This window comes from Cyrtonyx montezumae, unplaced genomic scaffold, assembly GCF_038088225.1.
Source record: "Cyrtonyx montezumae isolate F1298 unplaced genomic scaffold, pur_monq_1.0 scaffold_11, whole genome shotgun sequence".
In the NCBI taxonomy this organism is placed as follows: domain Eukaryota; kingdom Metazoa; phylum Chordata; class Aves; order Galliformes; family Odontophoridae; genus Cyrtonyx; species Cyrtonyx montezumae.
Window position 1 is genome coordinate 4,118,109 of NW_027071837.1, and position 18,380 is coordinate 4,136,488.

The 18,380-nt window shown below is 41.6% G+C and overlaps 1 protein-coding gene across 1 annotated transcript; it reads left to right on the plus strand.

Annotated features, from left to right (window-relative positions):
- The first annotated feature begins 8,224 nt into the window (after nucleotides 1-8,224).
- Nucleotides 8,225-12,606, plus strand: BRS3 (bombesin receptor subtype 3). Its single transcript, XM_065729768.1, has 3 exons — nucleotides 8,225-8,714; nucleotides 11,262-11,613; nucleotides 12,199-12,606. Exons 1-3 carry the CDS (start codon nucleotides 8,284-8,286, stop codon nucleotides 12,604-12,606), a joined length of 1,191 nt encoding a protein of 396 aa, XP_065585840.1. The 5' UTR covers nucleotides 8,225-8,283.
- Nucleotides 12,607-18,380: the final 5,774 nt, after the last annotated feature.

Consider the following 18,380-nt stretch of genomic DNA (forward strand, 5'->3'; position numbering starts at 1 on the left):
ATAAACAGTGATTTAAATAATTACTCTTAATGTGTGTACTTTTAATCACTCGGAACACATTTATAGAGCTAAACCTTCCCATGATCCAACTGTGTAGGGTTCAGTGGCATGGCACTATGCACTGCATAAGAGTTTGGTTCCCCTGTGCTTCTGAGATTAGCCATCACCATACAGACACTGACAGTTTCCTTTTACTCATCATTATCACTTCTCCTGGCCTGTCCTCTTGTATTATGTTGTACACAATCCTATCATCCCTCTTCTCCCTTCATCTGGCACTCATCCTCAGAACCTAATACCCATAAGATTGAGTTTCAAGTCATATTTTTGAGCCTGTTAGCTGGCTGTCTCTGGAACAGATGGTTAGGTTCCTCAAGCAGTATCTTTCCCTACTTTTTCAAAATGGACTTTGATCAACTTCCGCATTAAGAAATTGGACTTGGTTTTCCAAGATGTTCCTGTCAACTGTATGTCTTTGTTTTCAGCTGTGCTGGCACTGCCACCTGGGATTTAGAACTCTTAAAGATGATTAGATGCCTGCTTAAAGGTTTGACAGCATTGCCATGTACCTTCAAATGGAATGTGGAATTGAGAACAGCTGAAAATCCCACCTGTAATGGGTATTCACGTGCATGATAAAAGTATCCAATTACCTCTCCTGCAAAAAAGAAATCCAGACAACAGCAGATACAACCCTGTGCTCTCTGTGCAGTAGTGTACTTCGCTGTGAATCCAGCAGGAGGTGAGGTCCATTTCATAACACTGCAATGGTACAGCACTGCAGGTTGGAACAAAACTGCTGGTATTGGCTTCTGCCTTTGTTTGTGACACCTCTGCAGAGTCCCTTAAGTAACTGCAGTGGGAGATGGACCAGGTCTGGGGTCATGAAAGGTGGAATTTGACCACAGCAGCAGAAAGAGGAAATACACCATCCCGAGGACTGGGAGCCTTGGCTCCCTCCTCTTGCTGAAGGTCTTTATTTCAATGAGTGTGCCTAAAGCAGTAACTTCCTGCATAACCAAATCCTAGTCTCAGTTTTGAATGCCCTTCTGTATCATTCAAGTAAAGATTTTATTTTTTATAATTAATTGCTAATATAGTAAAATACTAACAGGTACCAGTAGCAGAGAAGAAAAAACATAATGGAACAACATCTTAGAGCTGGTGTGTATGACAGCAAAAACAAAAGGTTCTTTCATTCTTTGAATAGCTCCCACACAGCAATTAGTGGAAAAGATGAATATTTCAATGTACAGTAGCTACAGCCAACCCACTTGAAATCAGACAGACCACCTTCAGATCCTCGACTTTCTGGAGAAACACTGGCATTAAAAACAGGCAGATAAGTTCCACCTAGCACCCACTTGTTTGTCACTTGAAATTGTTTTCAATGAGGAAAAAATATAAGAAGATTAGAATGAAATACAGTTGAGGATGTTGGTCACCTGAACTATAATCCTCTGCAAACTTTGTTCCACAACCTGCTGCTGATCACAGTGCATGTGCCACCAGTGAGGTGAGGACAGAGGTTGTGGTGGGAGGACCTCAGGGGAACAGAAGCTTCAGCCCTCCCCTGAGCTCCTACACATCAACATGCCTCTGCAGTGATATCCCCAAGCCTGGCCCTGTTTCTTTCTCTACCACCCTCACTGCTCTCCTTCGTGCAGTTAGTTCTTTTTGTGTATACTTCATAGGACAGAACAAAATAGGCTTAAATTTGGATGAGACATTAGGTAATAATTTCAAATTTTAAGGACCAGTAACTCCAGGATAAGTGGTTTAGAGAGCACATGAAATTGCCATCATTGCAGGTCTTAAAAGCACATACAGTACAGTCCTAAGACAAGTATCTGCCAGAGCTGGTGAAAGCAAGGCTGAATTCGCCTCAGAGCAAAGGATGGACTGGAAGAGCTGCTGAACATCCTGCTAACTCTTCTTTCAGCTATTCTGACTTCAAACAAAATGGCAGCCAAAGAGAAACAACGTGAAAGTGATGTGAGCCTGGCCTCGTCTGCAGAACTGCGATTGCTTTCTTTCATTCCTATAAAACGTGAAACACAGCTTGATTTTCTAAAGCTTGTGCTAAACAAGGGCTGGGGTCCTTGGGACGTTGCTGGGAATGCTGGTGGGGCTTCCTGCTGCAGAGCTGTGCCGGTGGGAAGAGGAGCACAGCTCAACTGGCACCACTGATTTTTTCTTTTCTATCTGAAAAGTGAAATCTGGAAGTGCAGTTTTAAAAACCTGTCAGCTCGCTCATGAGAAATGCAAAGCGCTGTCTGTTCTAGGAAGGCGGTCAGCTCACTTCCACTCTCCATCATGTGCCTGATAGCTTTTCCAGCTAAACAGTATATCATTTATGTTTCAAGCATGGCATTGTTTAGGTTGTCAGCCAGGATGTAGATGTATAATTTTCGCTGGTCTGAATAATATCTTCTGCGCTGTCACCGTTACATTCGCTCTCCTCCAACGTATCGATGCTGACATTCTGTCACAGAATTGTGTGCTGATGTTCTTTGCAGGGAGAGGACACACACAAAGACAAATCTGATAAGAAATTGCTCTGCTCTTTTGATTCACATCCTGAGGATCCCAGGTCCACAGCTCCCACAGCTCTGGCTGGGAGCAGAGCTACCAATGTGCTCTGTGTTACTGTTCTGACATTATGGCCTCTGGTCACTATGTGGGAAAGCAACAATCTGAAAGCTCCTTTCATTTCTAAGTCATTCTCAGTTATTCCTGAATTGCTTATTTTGAGCCACACATACACCAGAAGATGCAAAACGCCTGCTCTATTTTAAGCTGATGAAAGGAAGATATCTAAAAGTGAATATATCCACAAAGGTAATTATTTGATCTCAGATCTCAGTGGGTTGTTAACAATGGTTAGACAATGCTGCTGTGGGCAAAGCAAACAAAAAATGACAGAAAACTTCCCCCCAGAAACCTCCCCACCGCCTTACTGCTGCTTAGACAACCCCAAACCCTACCACTCTACAACCCAGCCAAGGACAGGTGCCCAAAGCTGCCCTCTACCTCATTGTATTTACAGCATGCTGATAAGCACCAGACAGATAAATATTACATAGGGTGACAGTTGAAGGTCAGTGAACTTGTTTAAGCTTTCTTCTGGCAGTTTATGAATCTACATACAGTAATGGTTGGCAATGTAGGCACATTTACGCTCAAAATGTAAAATGCTTTCTAAATTTAGAAGGTAGTTATTATTATTAGGACACTGAAAGAAATGTCACTGTGGGAAAGGAACTGAGATTAGAAGTCAAAATACCAGGAAGATAATTACCCATTGCATAACACTCTGTGCTTTCACCTATCAGAGAGTATTCCATGTGTACTGGCACTCTGATGGTCTTAAATCACATGTATCACTGTTTCAAGGATGCCTAACAGAATTACACTTGTGATATTATTTCATTCTTGAATTGTTCCCATGACAAAAGAAATTCAAGGATACATCTGAATGCTTATTTTTCTCTCTTTTCTTTTTGAGAAATAGCAGAAGTATTTCACTAACCACTCTCACATTGAGGCTGTCCAAGGAAACTCTTGGAATGGGATGCAAGAGTGGAGAGAATGGGACAAAAGGTGTTTGGAACCATTGACCAGTGAGATCCCATCACAGGCAGGCTGTGTCCAACTAACTGTGCTGAAGACTCTGGATTTGGACTTTGTAACAGAATTGGAAGCTATTTTCTTAGGTTTTCACACACAAGATATCACTGTGCTTCTGACAGCTCATCAGAACTGTCCTTCCACCTCGTCCTCAAAGCACTGCAGGACAAGATGGCATTGTTTTTGCTCCTAGCTATGCTGGTCAGTCTTGTGGTTTTTGGAAGTGTAAGTGGGTAACTCACCTTTGTTCCAAAAGAACAGGATGCAGCTGGGTGCTGCACAGCTCCACCAATCCTTCATGTAGGACCTGCTGGATTCTGAACAAGCCAACGACCCACATGTTGGTGAATAATGTCAGACTGACAGATGCTGAAACCAAGCTCCTGTGCTCACAACTGAAGAAAAACAGCATAGGCAGTGCCCTCTGCAGCCTTCCTCCCCACTTCCTGATGCTTGGAAGCTCAGAAATCAAGAAGAAATGGGGAGAAAATGTTCTCTCTGTTTAAGGAGAGATTCAGATGCAGCAGCACACAGAAATTCGTTCCAGGCAGAGCACAACTGGAAACAGCCCTGGCTTTGCTGGTAATTTGCTTTGAACATGGACTACTGTCTCTTGACATCACAGCTCATCTGAGTGTGCATTCACTCTTTCCCATTTAATACTCTCCTTCCTGAAAATGGCTTGGAGCAGTCGCACATGTCACACAGCCTGTGAATAACTATTGGGTAAAAGCTTCATTCTCACTATTGACCTCAGCTGCGAGACCCTTTGTCCCCTCATCTTGCCATTATGTGGCATGCTATTGGCAATTTCAGTTTAAAGAGAAGATAACAAAAAGTTCAACTCAGAAACAAAGTAATGGCACACTCCTATCCCTGACAGTCTGCTGTTCCTATAGCAGGTGCTCCTTTCACAACACAAAGGTCATGCTCAAAAACAGGAGAATGAGGAGTTAAGGTCACAAAAGTACTGCAGTGCTCTTCAGCTGGACAGACATGGTTCTCTGTGAAAGCAACAGCAAAACACAATGGAAGAAAAATTTCAGATAACTCTAGTTAGAGCTGCAGATTCTGCTTCATTGCTGGAGCTGCTGCCAAAAACACTCTTTCACCTTTGTGTCAACAGCAGGCAAGTGACAAGAAAGGCTATTGAGAGTCAGTGTACTGGAGGGAAAGATTTGGATGGAGCTGGGCAGACTGCTAAGGATGGGTGAGTGGCTGTCAATTGGGCTCACCTGGAGCAGAGCTCTTAATCTGAGATCCACCTTTTTAAAGAAGGTTGCCACAATAGAGTCTTACCAAAACTGAAGACTGGGCCCACCTGGCAGGACAGACAAGCTGTTCAGTATCTCCTCTTAACAGCCCAAGAATATAAACACCAGTTTGCTCCATGGATAGGCAGCAAGATATGTCAGCCAGCAATAAACAGATGGCAACACTGCTGGGAGAGACCATTAAAACAAGGGTCAAAAATGTGTTTGAGACAGAAAAGAAAAATTAAGACAATTAAATAGGTCTAAGCAGCAGTGACACAAATAAAACACGAGTTAAAATAAGCCCCAGAAGAAGAGGCTGTCTGATGGAAATTTAGTCCCCTCTGTATCAATTCTGAATTCTTCCTGCTCCAGCTACAAAGCAGTTTGACATATTTGAGTAAATAACAATCAACTCTGCACGACCAGTGCACACTGAAATAATGAGAACGTGCTGCACGAGATAATTACAACGTTAGCAAATCAATTTATTTAATAGGAGTTAAGATTTCATGTTCTCCATATTTTAGGTTGGTGCAGAGCAAACGACTCTGAAAGAATTTTCTGAGTGGGTGACACTACACAGCACATGGTAATGACTGAAGTCAGCAGTCACACTGCATTAAAACAGAAAATTAGCATTAAAAAGTACAGCTGAATGAGACGTTCCCGAGTGCTTTATTCGCACATTTTTGCAGTTCGGAGTTCAGAAGGAGCGATCCTTTCCAGTGAAGGTACTTTAAACCGCAATCGGAATTAACCAAATTGCTTTTCTCTTAACTCCAGAAGACAGAGCACTAAAGAAACACCTTAAGAGTTTACTGCTGTAACAACGATGCCATTCTCTTTCTTCTTAGATGGGTATTCAAATCTGAAAGCCATCAGAATCTGGGCAAAACCTGCAGTGTGTTTCCCCTGCCTGCACCCATGGGACCGACGAAAGCACATAGAAATTCATGACAGAGACGCTGAAATTCTCCCATCACAAACTGCGTCTTTGATGCTCACTACCCACCCTCCCATTTTCCCGGATTTCCTTCAGTGCAAAGAAAGCTATTTTGTGTGTGTTTCAAAATAATATTTTGCACCTCCTAACAATCGACCAAGAAATATCTCACGCTCTATAAAAAGAACCTGGCCCCAGCAAAATCTCACAGTGCTATCAGCTCTGTAGGAAGAACTGTGAGAAAGAGCTTCTGTCTGCCATATTCCATCAAGAAGGCAATAAGTTGGGGAAAATACAATCTTTCAATAGAAAGGAAAGCCAAGCAGAATTCCCCACTGCTGTGGAGATGGTAAGAAATAGGCACTGTGCACTGATAAAGAGAAAGAAGGAAAATGTGCTCTCAGTGCAGGCTCATGCAGTGTGAAGCTTCAGAGGGAGCTTTCAGGTTCATATAGTTAGTTCAGGTCCAGTTCTGGATAAACAGTGCACAGAGTTCCAGCAGTAAGCAGGACTTTAAGCCCTTGCTCCTTTCTGGGGCTGCTTTTCTGTACAAAATGAAAGGACAGATTCAACTGAGCCTCAGATGTTTTCAGCCCAAATCTGATGCTTCTGAGAGCTCTGGGACTGCCTGAGGCTGCGATCTATGCTGCCAACTGAGCTTTCCTACACCAACCAACACCTCGTGCAAATCAAGGCGAGTGAGGAGCTTCTTTCAGCTCAATCCCAGCTTTAGCTGAACACCTGATGTTTCACTTGGATGCTGCCCTTGAGAGCTCAACACTTGGTGGATAGCAATTAGCTCCCAATGTTTGCTGATAATCTGCTTCACCTACACAGGAAACCTAAACATTTTATGTAAGTATCTGACACTAACCTGTCACAATCTGCTTTAGTTGCTGAACTCCATATTAAATATAATGCACAGTACTATGCTGGTGTGGGTGGACAACATAATCAGACATCTTCAAAGGCACCTAAATCTGTGAGCAACCTACGTGCTATGCCTGTATGAAGGGACATATCATGGTTGATCGTGACAAGAACTCCTCTTCTGAAAGCACTTGTAAAACATAGTTGGAATCTTTAACCCCCACATCCCTTCTCTATCAGTGACTCCTTCTTCCACCTGGCCATAGCATAGGTCTGCTTTCCACACCATCTGATAACTGTGGCATAGCTGTGCTTGCACCACTTAAGATTGGGAGAGCAGAAATTACAGGATTTTTTTCTCCCCCTAAATGAAATAAGCTTAATTTGTGTGTGTGTGTGGCTAAAGATAAAGGGACTTGGTCATAAGACTGCTTTAGTGATTTGAGCAGCCTATGTTCTCCACTCCAACGTCGTAGCTGAAGAACAGTCTGGAGGAAAAAACACTCCAGCTACTGGTCTCCATCTTCAAGACATAAAACTCAGCCCTTTGGCATCCTGTCCTCTTTCATTATTTAGATTTATTGGAGATTTGATCCAATAGGTCACACTGCTTGTCCCTTAGTTTACAGTAAAGTTAATCAGAGGTTCATCACAGAGCAGAGTTTCAGACTTTGCTGACTCATCTAAAGATAATAAAACCCATCGTACTGAAACGTGTGATTGAGACAGCACCATGAAAAGTGATTTTTCTCTCAACAGACTTGAATCATCAGTTGTACCATTCAAAACCTATAAATACGAAGACTATTGCATGATAGTAGTAGGCTTCTGCACTGCAGCTGTCAGCAAGCCCGCTCAGACAGCAGCGTAAATTGTGCTTTTGTTGTCAACTGAACTGTTTCAAGGGACAGACATAAACTTTCGTGTTAAGTGCCAGCAGGATCATGGATATTGCCTCTTGGAAAGCCACTGCATTTCAGTGATGGAAATACTACTGAGAGCACAGACAGGCACAGGCTATTTCTTAAGCTGTTTTAAACAAATACTACCTAGAACTTGAGATATTTTTTATCTGCCACTGGGGCATACAGTAGAGTTTTATGTTAAATCAGTATATTCTGTGCTTAGTCAGAAAACTATATGGCTTTCATTTCATTTCTTTTCCAGAATATTTTGGAAAATAATAGTAAACATTTGCTAGGCACTTTGTGAATCCTACTGATACAGTAAGTATAATACAATACTTGCCAGGTGCCTCCAGGAAAAAAGCATCATTTCTGCTAGGATCTTTAAAGAAACACTCTTTCTCCTTTTTTTTCTCCTCCCTCTCTGCTCCACGAGCTGAAAAGCCAATAAAAAAATTCTCCACCTCCTACACAGTTCAGAAGAAGATCTGTGTGCATTTATCCTAGGCATGTTTGGAGACCCAGAAGGGGATGAAAGTAGTTCACGTGCAATGGGAATCTTCACTTCAGGCACTAACCTGTACCTCTGTATTGACCTTGCTGATATGCTGCAAGCTAAATATTAGACAATTTTTTGATCAAATTAAGTCCAGCCCGAGGAGAAGAAACAGTTAAAGAAATGTCTCAAGTATTCTTGCATCCATCTAACCAGACGTTGTGTGCGGCTATAAATGGTACAGAACTGAAATCAATCATTGATAATGAAACAACGAATGAAAAATGGACCGAAGACTCCTTTCCAGGATTAGAAATACTGTGCACAATTTACGTTACATATGCTGTGATCATTTCCGTGGGTCTCCTTGGAAATGCTATACTCATCAAAGTCTTTTTCAAGATTAAATCAATGCAGACGGTTCCAAACATTTTCATCACCAGCTTGGCATTTGGAGACCTGCTGCTCTTATTAACTTGCGTGCCTGTAGATGCAACACGGTACATTGTGGATACCTGGATCTTTGGAAGAATTGGGTGCAAGCTGCTGTCTTTCATCCAGTTAACCTCAGTTGGAGTATCGGTGTTCACACTGACTGTTCTCAGTGCTGACAGGTGGGTCTGATGCATCTGATTTGCCGCAGGTGTGAAGTTAGGAATGATTAAAAGAGCAGAGATGATTGTTTTGCACAATGGCACATTGTGACAGAATGAATAACTCTCCCATTTAACTTAGAAGTGTGTTAGAAAAATAGGAGCAGTTCTTTTTAATGGAGTGAAGTGAGAAAGTCTTTTAAGTATTCTGACCTTTTATTAGCCTGAAGTACAGTATGATTTTTTTTCTCTGTTGCACAGAAAAAGTAAATTGTTTAAGATAGGGAAAATACAGTATATTGGTGCTATCTAGTGGTGCTCTGAAGTAGTCAGTGAAGATGAGAAATACAACTGAAGGTAACAGAGTGGAAATCCTTTGTCTTCCGGTCTGCACACAGCTAGGCACTAAAATCTTACAGCCAAAAGGTTTGACATGTGGGATGGAAAGCTAGAAGGAAGCTCAGAACAGACTGTGACATAAGCTACTTTCATGACTCTCTGGACTTGATGGTTACTGCAACGCTATAGTAATTTTCAGCATGAGTGCTCAGTGTGAGATATCATGCTGCAACTCGAGTGTTTTATCTGCTTTGTGCTCACAGCTTTATGCTTCTTCCCGGAATATTTTAGCACAGATGTCCTGAAATTACATTCAGGTTACAACTGAAGCACTGTTGGTAGGGACTGGTGCTCCCATCTGACTTGTGTCAGGAGTTGCTGTATAATCTATTTGCAGTGCATCTCCTTTCTGAACAAACAATACTATGACAAGATTTCAGTGAGCACAAACTGATTATTTTGTCAGTTAGTAATAAGTATTTGGTATTTTAGTACTAAGAAAGAAAAAGATTCTCATTTTGCATGCCAGCAGTTGAGGATTGTATGTAACAGCAAGTAGCTCATGTGTTCAGATGTTAAATTCAGTAGCAATGCCACTGAAAAACAGCAGCCAACATTAGACTGGCTGTACTGGGTCAGACTAAGGGCCATATGGGGCAGTACCCAGACTCCAGCAGAGTTAATACAAGGACAAGACACACAGGGAGAATAAGAACACAGTGATGATATAACACTTCACTTACTCCCTAAGCCTTCAGATGACCTCCAGAGCAGATGTAGTTTCTGTCTACTTCCTAACCTCAATGGATTTCTCTTCTTCACCCTTGTTCAGTCTCTTCTTGAACTTGTTTAACAATGACTTCCACTGACTCTTCCTTTCTTTTTTTTTTTTTTCTTTGTTTTCAATGTGGCTTCAATTGATAGCCCCAGATCTTGTGCTAAAGACTCAACAACTCATATCAGTCCTCCCCAAGCCACCCATTTTATGTTCCATCCTTAGAATGTTTTTCTGAGATAAGGTGTACAGAACAGCACATAGTACCCACGAGTTGCCTGAACCAGAGATACAGGGAATTGTACAATATCTCTTTTTTTCTCGTCACTGCTTTCCTAACAGTTCCTAACATTTGGATGAATGTCCAGATGACGTTTTCATTGAACTATCTATCATAGTTCCAAGGTCTTAGTTCCACACAAAGTCAGCTTGGCATCACTTACCAGGCACTCGCTTCAATATCTGATCCTTCATATTAGCTGTTGTATAAGTACTCCATGCAATGTTTTCACAGGATACTATATGGTAAACTCAGTTCAAAACATAAATCATGTGCACAATCAGGTTCCAGTATGTTAGAAGACCATAAGATCAATAAAAATTGTGTTTATATGAAACAGAGCAGTCCAGCATGCAGTTTTCTATTTAAACTTGCCTAGATAAGAAAGAAACCAGCTCCAGCTTGTGCAACTACACAGCCTTGTTCTCTGATCTTTTTTCACAGCATCTTCTTTCATGCCAGTCTGGTGGGTCCCTGGAAGGTCCTCTTCTGTTTGCACTGTCACGGGTCCCTGATGTTCTGAGGGCAGGTTGTGGTGTTCCTGTGCCATATCCACCTTTGTGGAAAGTGGTTCTCTTTCCATGTCCCCTTTCCACACTGATTTTCACACACCTATAGAATCACCCCAAGTTTCTCATATGTGTGACTCAGACCACATGTGGTGGAATCAGAAGCCATGAGTCAACAGCAGTGTTAGCTCATATTTTATAAATATGAATGAAAACCTGAGCATTACTTTGAGTAAGACCACTACATTCAGTTGGGGTCTTAAAAACACTGAGAAGAAAAAGAGCACACGTACTCTTCACGTATTTATAAGCCAGTTCTCATACTAATTGCCTCATTTAACTTCCTGTACAGCACCATGAAAATAGGAGAGATGATCGTGACATGGGAGAGATTATTCCTTTTACTGATTCTAATCCAAACAGTAGAAGGCACCTTTACTTAGGAAGGCTTCGGTGACGAGTTCTGCCAGCCAACTCATTAAAATAATACATTTGAAACCAACCTTTGCATTTCCATCTGAATTACAAAGAGCTACTGTCTGTTCCATTTCCAAGACGATTCTTCCAACTTCAGCCAAAACAGAGATGCCTTTATTCACAGTGAGTTTGCATGATCAGTGCTTGCACTACTACTGTACTCTGACAGCGGCGCTGGTTGTTTCCAGGTACAGAGCCATTGTTAAGCCCCTGGAGCTGCAGACTTCGGATGCACTCTTGAAGACCTGCTGTAAAGCTGGCTGCGTCTGGATTGTCTCCATGATACTTGCTATCCCTGAGGCTGTTTTTTCAGATTTGTATTCTTTCAGCAATCCTGAGAAAAACGTAACTTTTGAGGCATGTGCTCCCTATCCTGTATCTGAGAAGATACTGCAGGAAGTGCACTCCCTGGTTTGCTTCCTCGTGTTCTACATTGTGCCACTGGCTGTCATTTCTGTCTATTATTTTCTTATTGCCAGAACTTTATACAAAAGTACATTCAACATGCCAGCAGAAGAACATGGTCATGCCCGTAAGCAGGTAAGTTATGATCAAGCACTAAAGTGTCAATTTTTCCAGAACCTGTCATGCTGATTGAAGTCTTCATTCCTGAGTGCAAAACCTTTTCCTGATAATATGCACAAACAGATGAGTAAAGTTCTCCATAAACCCATATTAGCAATTCAGATTCAGCTGTGCACTTACGCACATGCTCATGACTCATCAACTCTATTGTGAGTGTACATGGCTTCCTAAAGAGAGATAGGGTTTGCTTTGATTTATTATGATCCTATTAAACTCAGGAGTGAACGATGTTGAATTGTAAACAGTAAGATCTCATCCACGTTACTTGATATGTCAAGCATTGTGCCTTCAGACCTTACACTAAATGAGATTCTCATGTAGTTTATAGTGGAAAGGGAATGCACTCCACACTGGAAAAACTTTGTTAAAAAAAATCTAAAATATATTTCCTTTCTTTTCTTCTTCTTTTTCTTTCTTTTTCCACTTCCATTTTGCTTTTCTTGATCACTAATGCATTTAGACCCCTCTGAAAATCAGCACCAACTTCCTAACTGTGTTACTAATTGCCATTAATACCAGATATGCATTATTTTCTTGTAGATTGAATCCCGCAAGAGAGTTGCAAAAACAGTGCTGGTGCTTGTTGCTTTGTTTGCCTTTTGCTGGTTGCCCAACCACATCCTCTACCTATACCGCTCTTTTACATACCATGCTTCTGTAGATGCCTCTACCTTTCATCTGATAGTTACTATCTTCTCCCGTGCCTTGGCCTTCAGCAATTCCTGTGTCAATCCTTTTGCTCTTTATTGGCTGAGTAAAAGTTTCCGGCAACATTTTAAGAAGCAAGTCTCGTGCTGCAAGGCCAAGCTTCGCACAAAGCCTCCCAGTGCTCCCCACAGCAATTCACCCCCCAGAGCTCTGTCAGTCACAGGCAGCACACACGGCTCAGAAATCAGCATTACGCTGCTGACGGATTACAGCATCACAAAAGAAGAGGAAAGCGTTTAGCTCATTTGTGATGAAGAAGGATAAGAAACTGAGCATTTGCAGTCAAGTCAGTACTGCCTGTGTCATGGAAGGAGGTGCCATGCCTTGCTCTGCCTCTGAAAGGATTTTCATCAGGAGTTCCTCAGTTTTTTTAAATATACAACAAAGAAAGCAAAGTGTGTGTGAGAAGAAGCTAAAGCAGCTGAAATTTTCAGAGCAAGCTCAAAGGAATTGCTCACGTGCCCAAGCATGAACGTGCACCCTTGGCTGAGGGTCGTGTGCTGAGCAGAGCAGGAGACAGCAAAGTTGCTGTGAGAACTGGCCATGGGGATTACTTTGTTCTTGGTGATTTGTTCTTTCACTTTTGACTGGACGCTTCCTTCTGTCAAGTGCCTGCATCTAAAGCATGCGAGCAAAACCATGCATCTTGATCAAACCAGCAGCTTGGCAGGTTTTTGACTCATTTCCTTTCTTGTCCCAAATATTGAAAATTGGTAATATATGTTGGGAAATAAGCAAAAATGAGAGAAAGGTAAAGCCTGTAGCATGCTGTAATAAAAAAGAAGCAGCATTATTGCCAGATCCACATCGCCCTTTGCTCCACCACTGTCTGTGAAATTCTGGGTAGGAGCTGATAGCAGTGACAGGGATTATCTCTCTACATCCTAAGGAACCAGGTCACCGTCTGTCCTGGTCAGCAATATTTATCTTTAGCCACATCGTAAAATTCCTTTTGGTTCATAGACAAACACATCAACAAGAGCAGTGCTTTTCATTGCTATAGTGATTTTACACCACGAGTTGCAGTTTGGGATTGCAGTGCACTTCCAAAGCAAACTGCTCAGACATCCCCACCTGCTTTACTTTGCTCTGTCTCACAGAGCTGTCTTGGGTGCACAGCCTGGACTTCTTTCAGAGGGAACTGGACCAGACTGGAGCTGACAGCCCCCAAAAGCATAGTGCATGAGTGCCAGGCTAACAACTTCCCTCCACAGACCCTCTCCTCCAGCACTGTATTGCTTGGTCATATGGCCATTTCTAAATTACCTGCACATTTTTAAGCATGCTGGGAGAGCTAGATTTTTCCATTGTACTAGCTCTTATGAGCCTTCTCATCTCACATCCACCCATTCTGATTGCACAGGCCAGTAGTAACCTACCACAGGCAGCCTCAATATCCCTAAAAAGTTCAGTAGCACTGCTTGCAGGACCATCTTCCTGTCAGGAAATAACAGGAAGCAAGTCTTCCGACTCCATATCATGAAAGTGTTGAATGACATTAAGCTGTGTACCCTGAACCGAAATTTTGTTTTGTGGGAGTTGGTGACTAAAAAACCACAATGGATTTTCCACTGCATAAAGTAAGGGACTTCTATCTCAAAAAAAAAACAAACCAAAACAAAAAACAATGTGTGCATTACATCGTTGAGGAGAGGTTGCAACGTATGAATCACACAAAGCAGTGCTCCCAGTCACAGAAGTTTGAACTGGATGCCCTATTTGACAGGTTACCTAACCCCTGAAGACATAATGCTCCTCCAGCTGCACACAGCCCTTCACAAGGATGGAAATCCATCCATCCACACACTTCTGTTTGTTATGAGATGCAGAAAATCTCTTTGCAGCCTCTCTCTTCTGACTGCATTCATCAGAATAATAAAAACAAACTAGAAATCCCAAAGGCGTTGGAATAAAACCTCTGTAGTTGTCTTAAACCAGTTTAATGATGGCCCATTTTAATCCCATCAAGCCTGTCCTTGCTTTACTACTCTCTTCGCATTACTTGCTGCAAGGAAATAAGCACTAATTGTTCAAACAGTGTCTCCATTTTCTTGAATCAATTGTACACCACGATAGGACCACTGCAGTAAATGGAAATGTAAGAGCACAGAAATGCAATTTATGGCAAAGTGGACTCCAGAGACCTTATTTTCACTCTTTATCTTAACCAAACACAGTACTGAGCTGCGTACAAGTACATACACATAGCGCTGATATTTCCCACTCTCATTCTATTTAGTGGAAGTGCATGGTGAGATAGAGATGGGTAAATAAGCCCATGTGTTTAAGAGCCCCCTTTTCCTCAATCTCACTACAAAGAATTCTAAATAAAAGCAAAATCAACAGACATTGCACTTCCTTACACCACTCTTGACTCTAGCTTATTGAAGCCTTTGGAAAACAATGTGCCACACGTTTCTGGACTTCACAGTTTGTCTCTGTCCAAGGGAGTATTTCCCACTGCAAAGCCCTTGCTATACAACAGTTCTTAAAAATCACTGTTTCCTAATTCACCACTTCCTTTGCTTTGCATGCAGACACTTTTTGCTTGCGTAACGACTCCTCCAGCTGGATGGTCTACCTATTGCTCATATGTTGTATTAGAAAATTGATGTTTTCACTATATGCTGCCCATATTTCAAGCCATGATTTAAATACTCCATGTACCTTTTGCTTTAATAATACTATATTTTCGATCTTCATGTATTATGGATCTAAACAATCTGATGTTACTCATTCCATCTATTTATCCAGTACAACTATCCATAAAACGTCTCTGTGTTACCATAACTGGATTCAGGGAAAAAGGGATGCTTCTTTCAGTGTATTTTCTCAGTGCTGAAAAACAGCTTTCTCAGCCCTAGGTAGTACAGGTGTCATTCTACAAAAGAATATGGGAATGATGTCTATTTACAGAAATGTTTGATGTCACTTAGCAAAGAATTGGCACGAAGAACTAAAGTTTTACTATTTACATCCACAATAAAATAATATGTAGAAGAAAGGTACAAAATACAGAAAGGCAAGACTCTGTGAAAGGATTTATTCATATGGAGTTTTACTAATACCATTTTTAGGGTTTGCCTTTTTTACAGTTTGTTTTATGAATATGAACACACACTGCCAGATTTCAGATACAGATGTAACAAATAATGATTCAGATGTAACTGATGTTTTTGGTAGCAGTGGGTTCAGTATGAGCGCTCTAATTTGTGCTTTCAGTATAAGACACTGGTTCAGATTCAGAAGAACACTTTTCACAAAAGAAATGAACAAAAGAATGTCAAAGCATTGATACTGCATAAGAGAATGCATCTCCAGCAATCAGTAAAGACTGCTGAAGTCAGTTTGTGAAACTATAACCACTTTATAGCTCACCCTCTCGTTTCCATAGAAAGCACCATTTTGGTTTACACAGTTAAATATGGGCTGCCTACTGATGATCATGTGTTTCTGCTAAGAATACTGCAATTAAAGAATAAGCTAAAGTTACTCACAGCTACAGGGCTCGTACGTTTCAATCAAGGGTACCTGGAATTAAACAAAAAAGTACAGTCTCTAATTGGTATTTAGTTACGTCTTCTGCCACAGTTGGTCCCCTCAGTAAAAGGTGAACTACTCTGAGGAGTTTCCATTGTCAACACAGGAGGGAGTGTTTAATTTATTTTTTGTCACTCTCACTAGCCTGCGTTCAAGAGCTGCAGGCCCCAGCCCCAGGGGAAGAACACAAGAATATCCTCTCTGTAAGGAATCAGTGTTTAATGACTCCCTGACATGACACTGCAAAGCATCTTAAGAAATAAAGTGTTACATGTTTCCCTATTTATTAGCTAGTGAATTGCTGGTTCTGCTTTAATAAATATCAAAATGCTTTATTAAGCCAAGATATTGGTACTTCTGGTAGGTGGTAACTCTAGAACAACATTCAGTTCTGATGAATCAAGATTTCCTTTTATCACTTAGAAAAGTCAAACACAGATACAAGATCATAATTAGATAACATGCTAATGCTTCCTTTTACTGTTTGCTTTGAGATATTTTGTCATTTAGAATGTCATTTCCTGACAACTTTGGCTAATCTGAGCTGTGATGTTTCAGTTCTTAGCTCCATCCCCAGAACCTGCAGCTAATCCTTCCCCTGCTGCAGCAGCCATGCTTGTGCAGCCATGAATTCAATCATTCCAAGAGTGTGATGGAGGCAAAAGCAGTCTTAATTTAAAAAATAAAATAAAACAAAACAAAGCAAAATAAAATACAACAAAATAATACTGTTTTTTAGCTGAATTAGCTCCCTGAGCTGGTTCGTTGTGCAGTTGTTACTTAAGATGAAGAGAACAGATGGCAGTGACAAGGTAAGAAGCTGCTGGATGTCAGCTGTTCTGCAGTAGCTGCCTGCATGCATGGTGTTATCTGTGGGAAGTGCAAGAATCTGACGTAGTTTGTCCTCATCTCTGCAGTAGAAGCATATAGATCAGATTTACCATTTACCAACTAACAGTAGCTGGATAACTCTGTTCCATGCAACCGTGCTCTTACTTCCAACAGTTTGTGGGAATTAAACTTGGATGTCCCACTCCTCAGAATACTGCTTGGATGACTTGTTTTAGGCACAGCTACAGTGAAAGTACTCTCCAGTCTCATAGTCATAGCTATGCCAATCTGCAAAACATCTCTTGCACAGCAAAAGGAGGAATTTGACTTTTTAAGTTTATTGTTAAGCACTAAACCAGGAAAACAAAGGAGCTTATATATTAGCACTCCGGATCATGGGTCCAAGGACACCAGATCCAGTGTTCATTAAAGGAAAATGCAAAACGCCTGACAAATCTGTAACATGTGGGCACAGAGTTCACTACATTTATGCAGGCTGTAAGTGTGAAAAACTGCAAATATCAGATTAGCCATTTAAGACTTAAATTGTAGAGCTCTTAGAACATTTAAGGCTGTGTTTATCATACTCCCAAACGTACATCCAATTCAAACTTTGCAAATACTTCAGCCTATTAAACTGGATTTCTCTTCACGTTACTATCTAAGAATGGAAACTGAGCTAATGTGTATCAAACGCAGCAGCTGACTCACTGATTGTTATTTTTTTCCCCCAACATCAATACCAGCTGCTCTGATCTTACTGGGGTCAGCAACGTACAAAGGACAGTAATCTGACCTACATTCAGATATATTTTATTTTTCAAGTAAGCACAGCTTACAAGCCTGTGCTTAAATGAGCAATTTCAGAGCTAATACAAACGTCTCTTACGCTGTCAGATCATAAGTGATCATAAAACAATTTTTGGATGACTACCGGAATAGCCCTGCCAAGAGAAAATTCTTGAAGCATGAAAGAAGCCATTAACTCGTCTGGGTGTTCTCTGTGTCACTGCCAAAGGTTACTGAAAGTCTCTATTTATACCCCTGGCAATTTTATCTGTCTGTCTGTTGACCAGCCAGTTAGCTATGTCAGTCACTCCTTGCTGAGCTTCAGACGCTCAGAATCACATCTTTGATTTTATTATTATCATTCCAGCCTGTCTGACAGCGCGGGTATATTTGTCCCTGGAATACTTACTTCCAGAACACTTCTGTGCAGAGCCTCACTTTTGTTTCTGAGTGAAAACATTGCTTTGCCACTGAGTCAAAGTGCAGCCTGTCATGCAGCCTGCACGGAGCACTGCCACCTGCATCCTACAGCTCAAGGCTCAACTCCACATAATGAAGCTTGAGCAGCGTGCTTCTTTACTCTCCAAATAAATAAACCACATCTAAGTATACTCCTTAGCAAGTCGATTTGCTATTGGTGCAGACATATTTAAGCCGCAGTGGAAACCACTAGATGGCACCAAGCGGAGCCCCGCTACGAGAAGCTGCCCGAGGAAAGACACCACGGGTGTGGGGCAGTACAGCGCTTCACCCACAGCAGACTTTATTTCATCCTGCGAGTTAAACGGCCGCAGCTCACACACCAGGCCTGCTCAGGCACGGCCGCAGCTCCCCCGCTCCCGGGCAGCGCCATC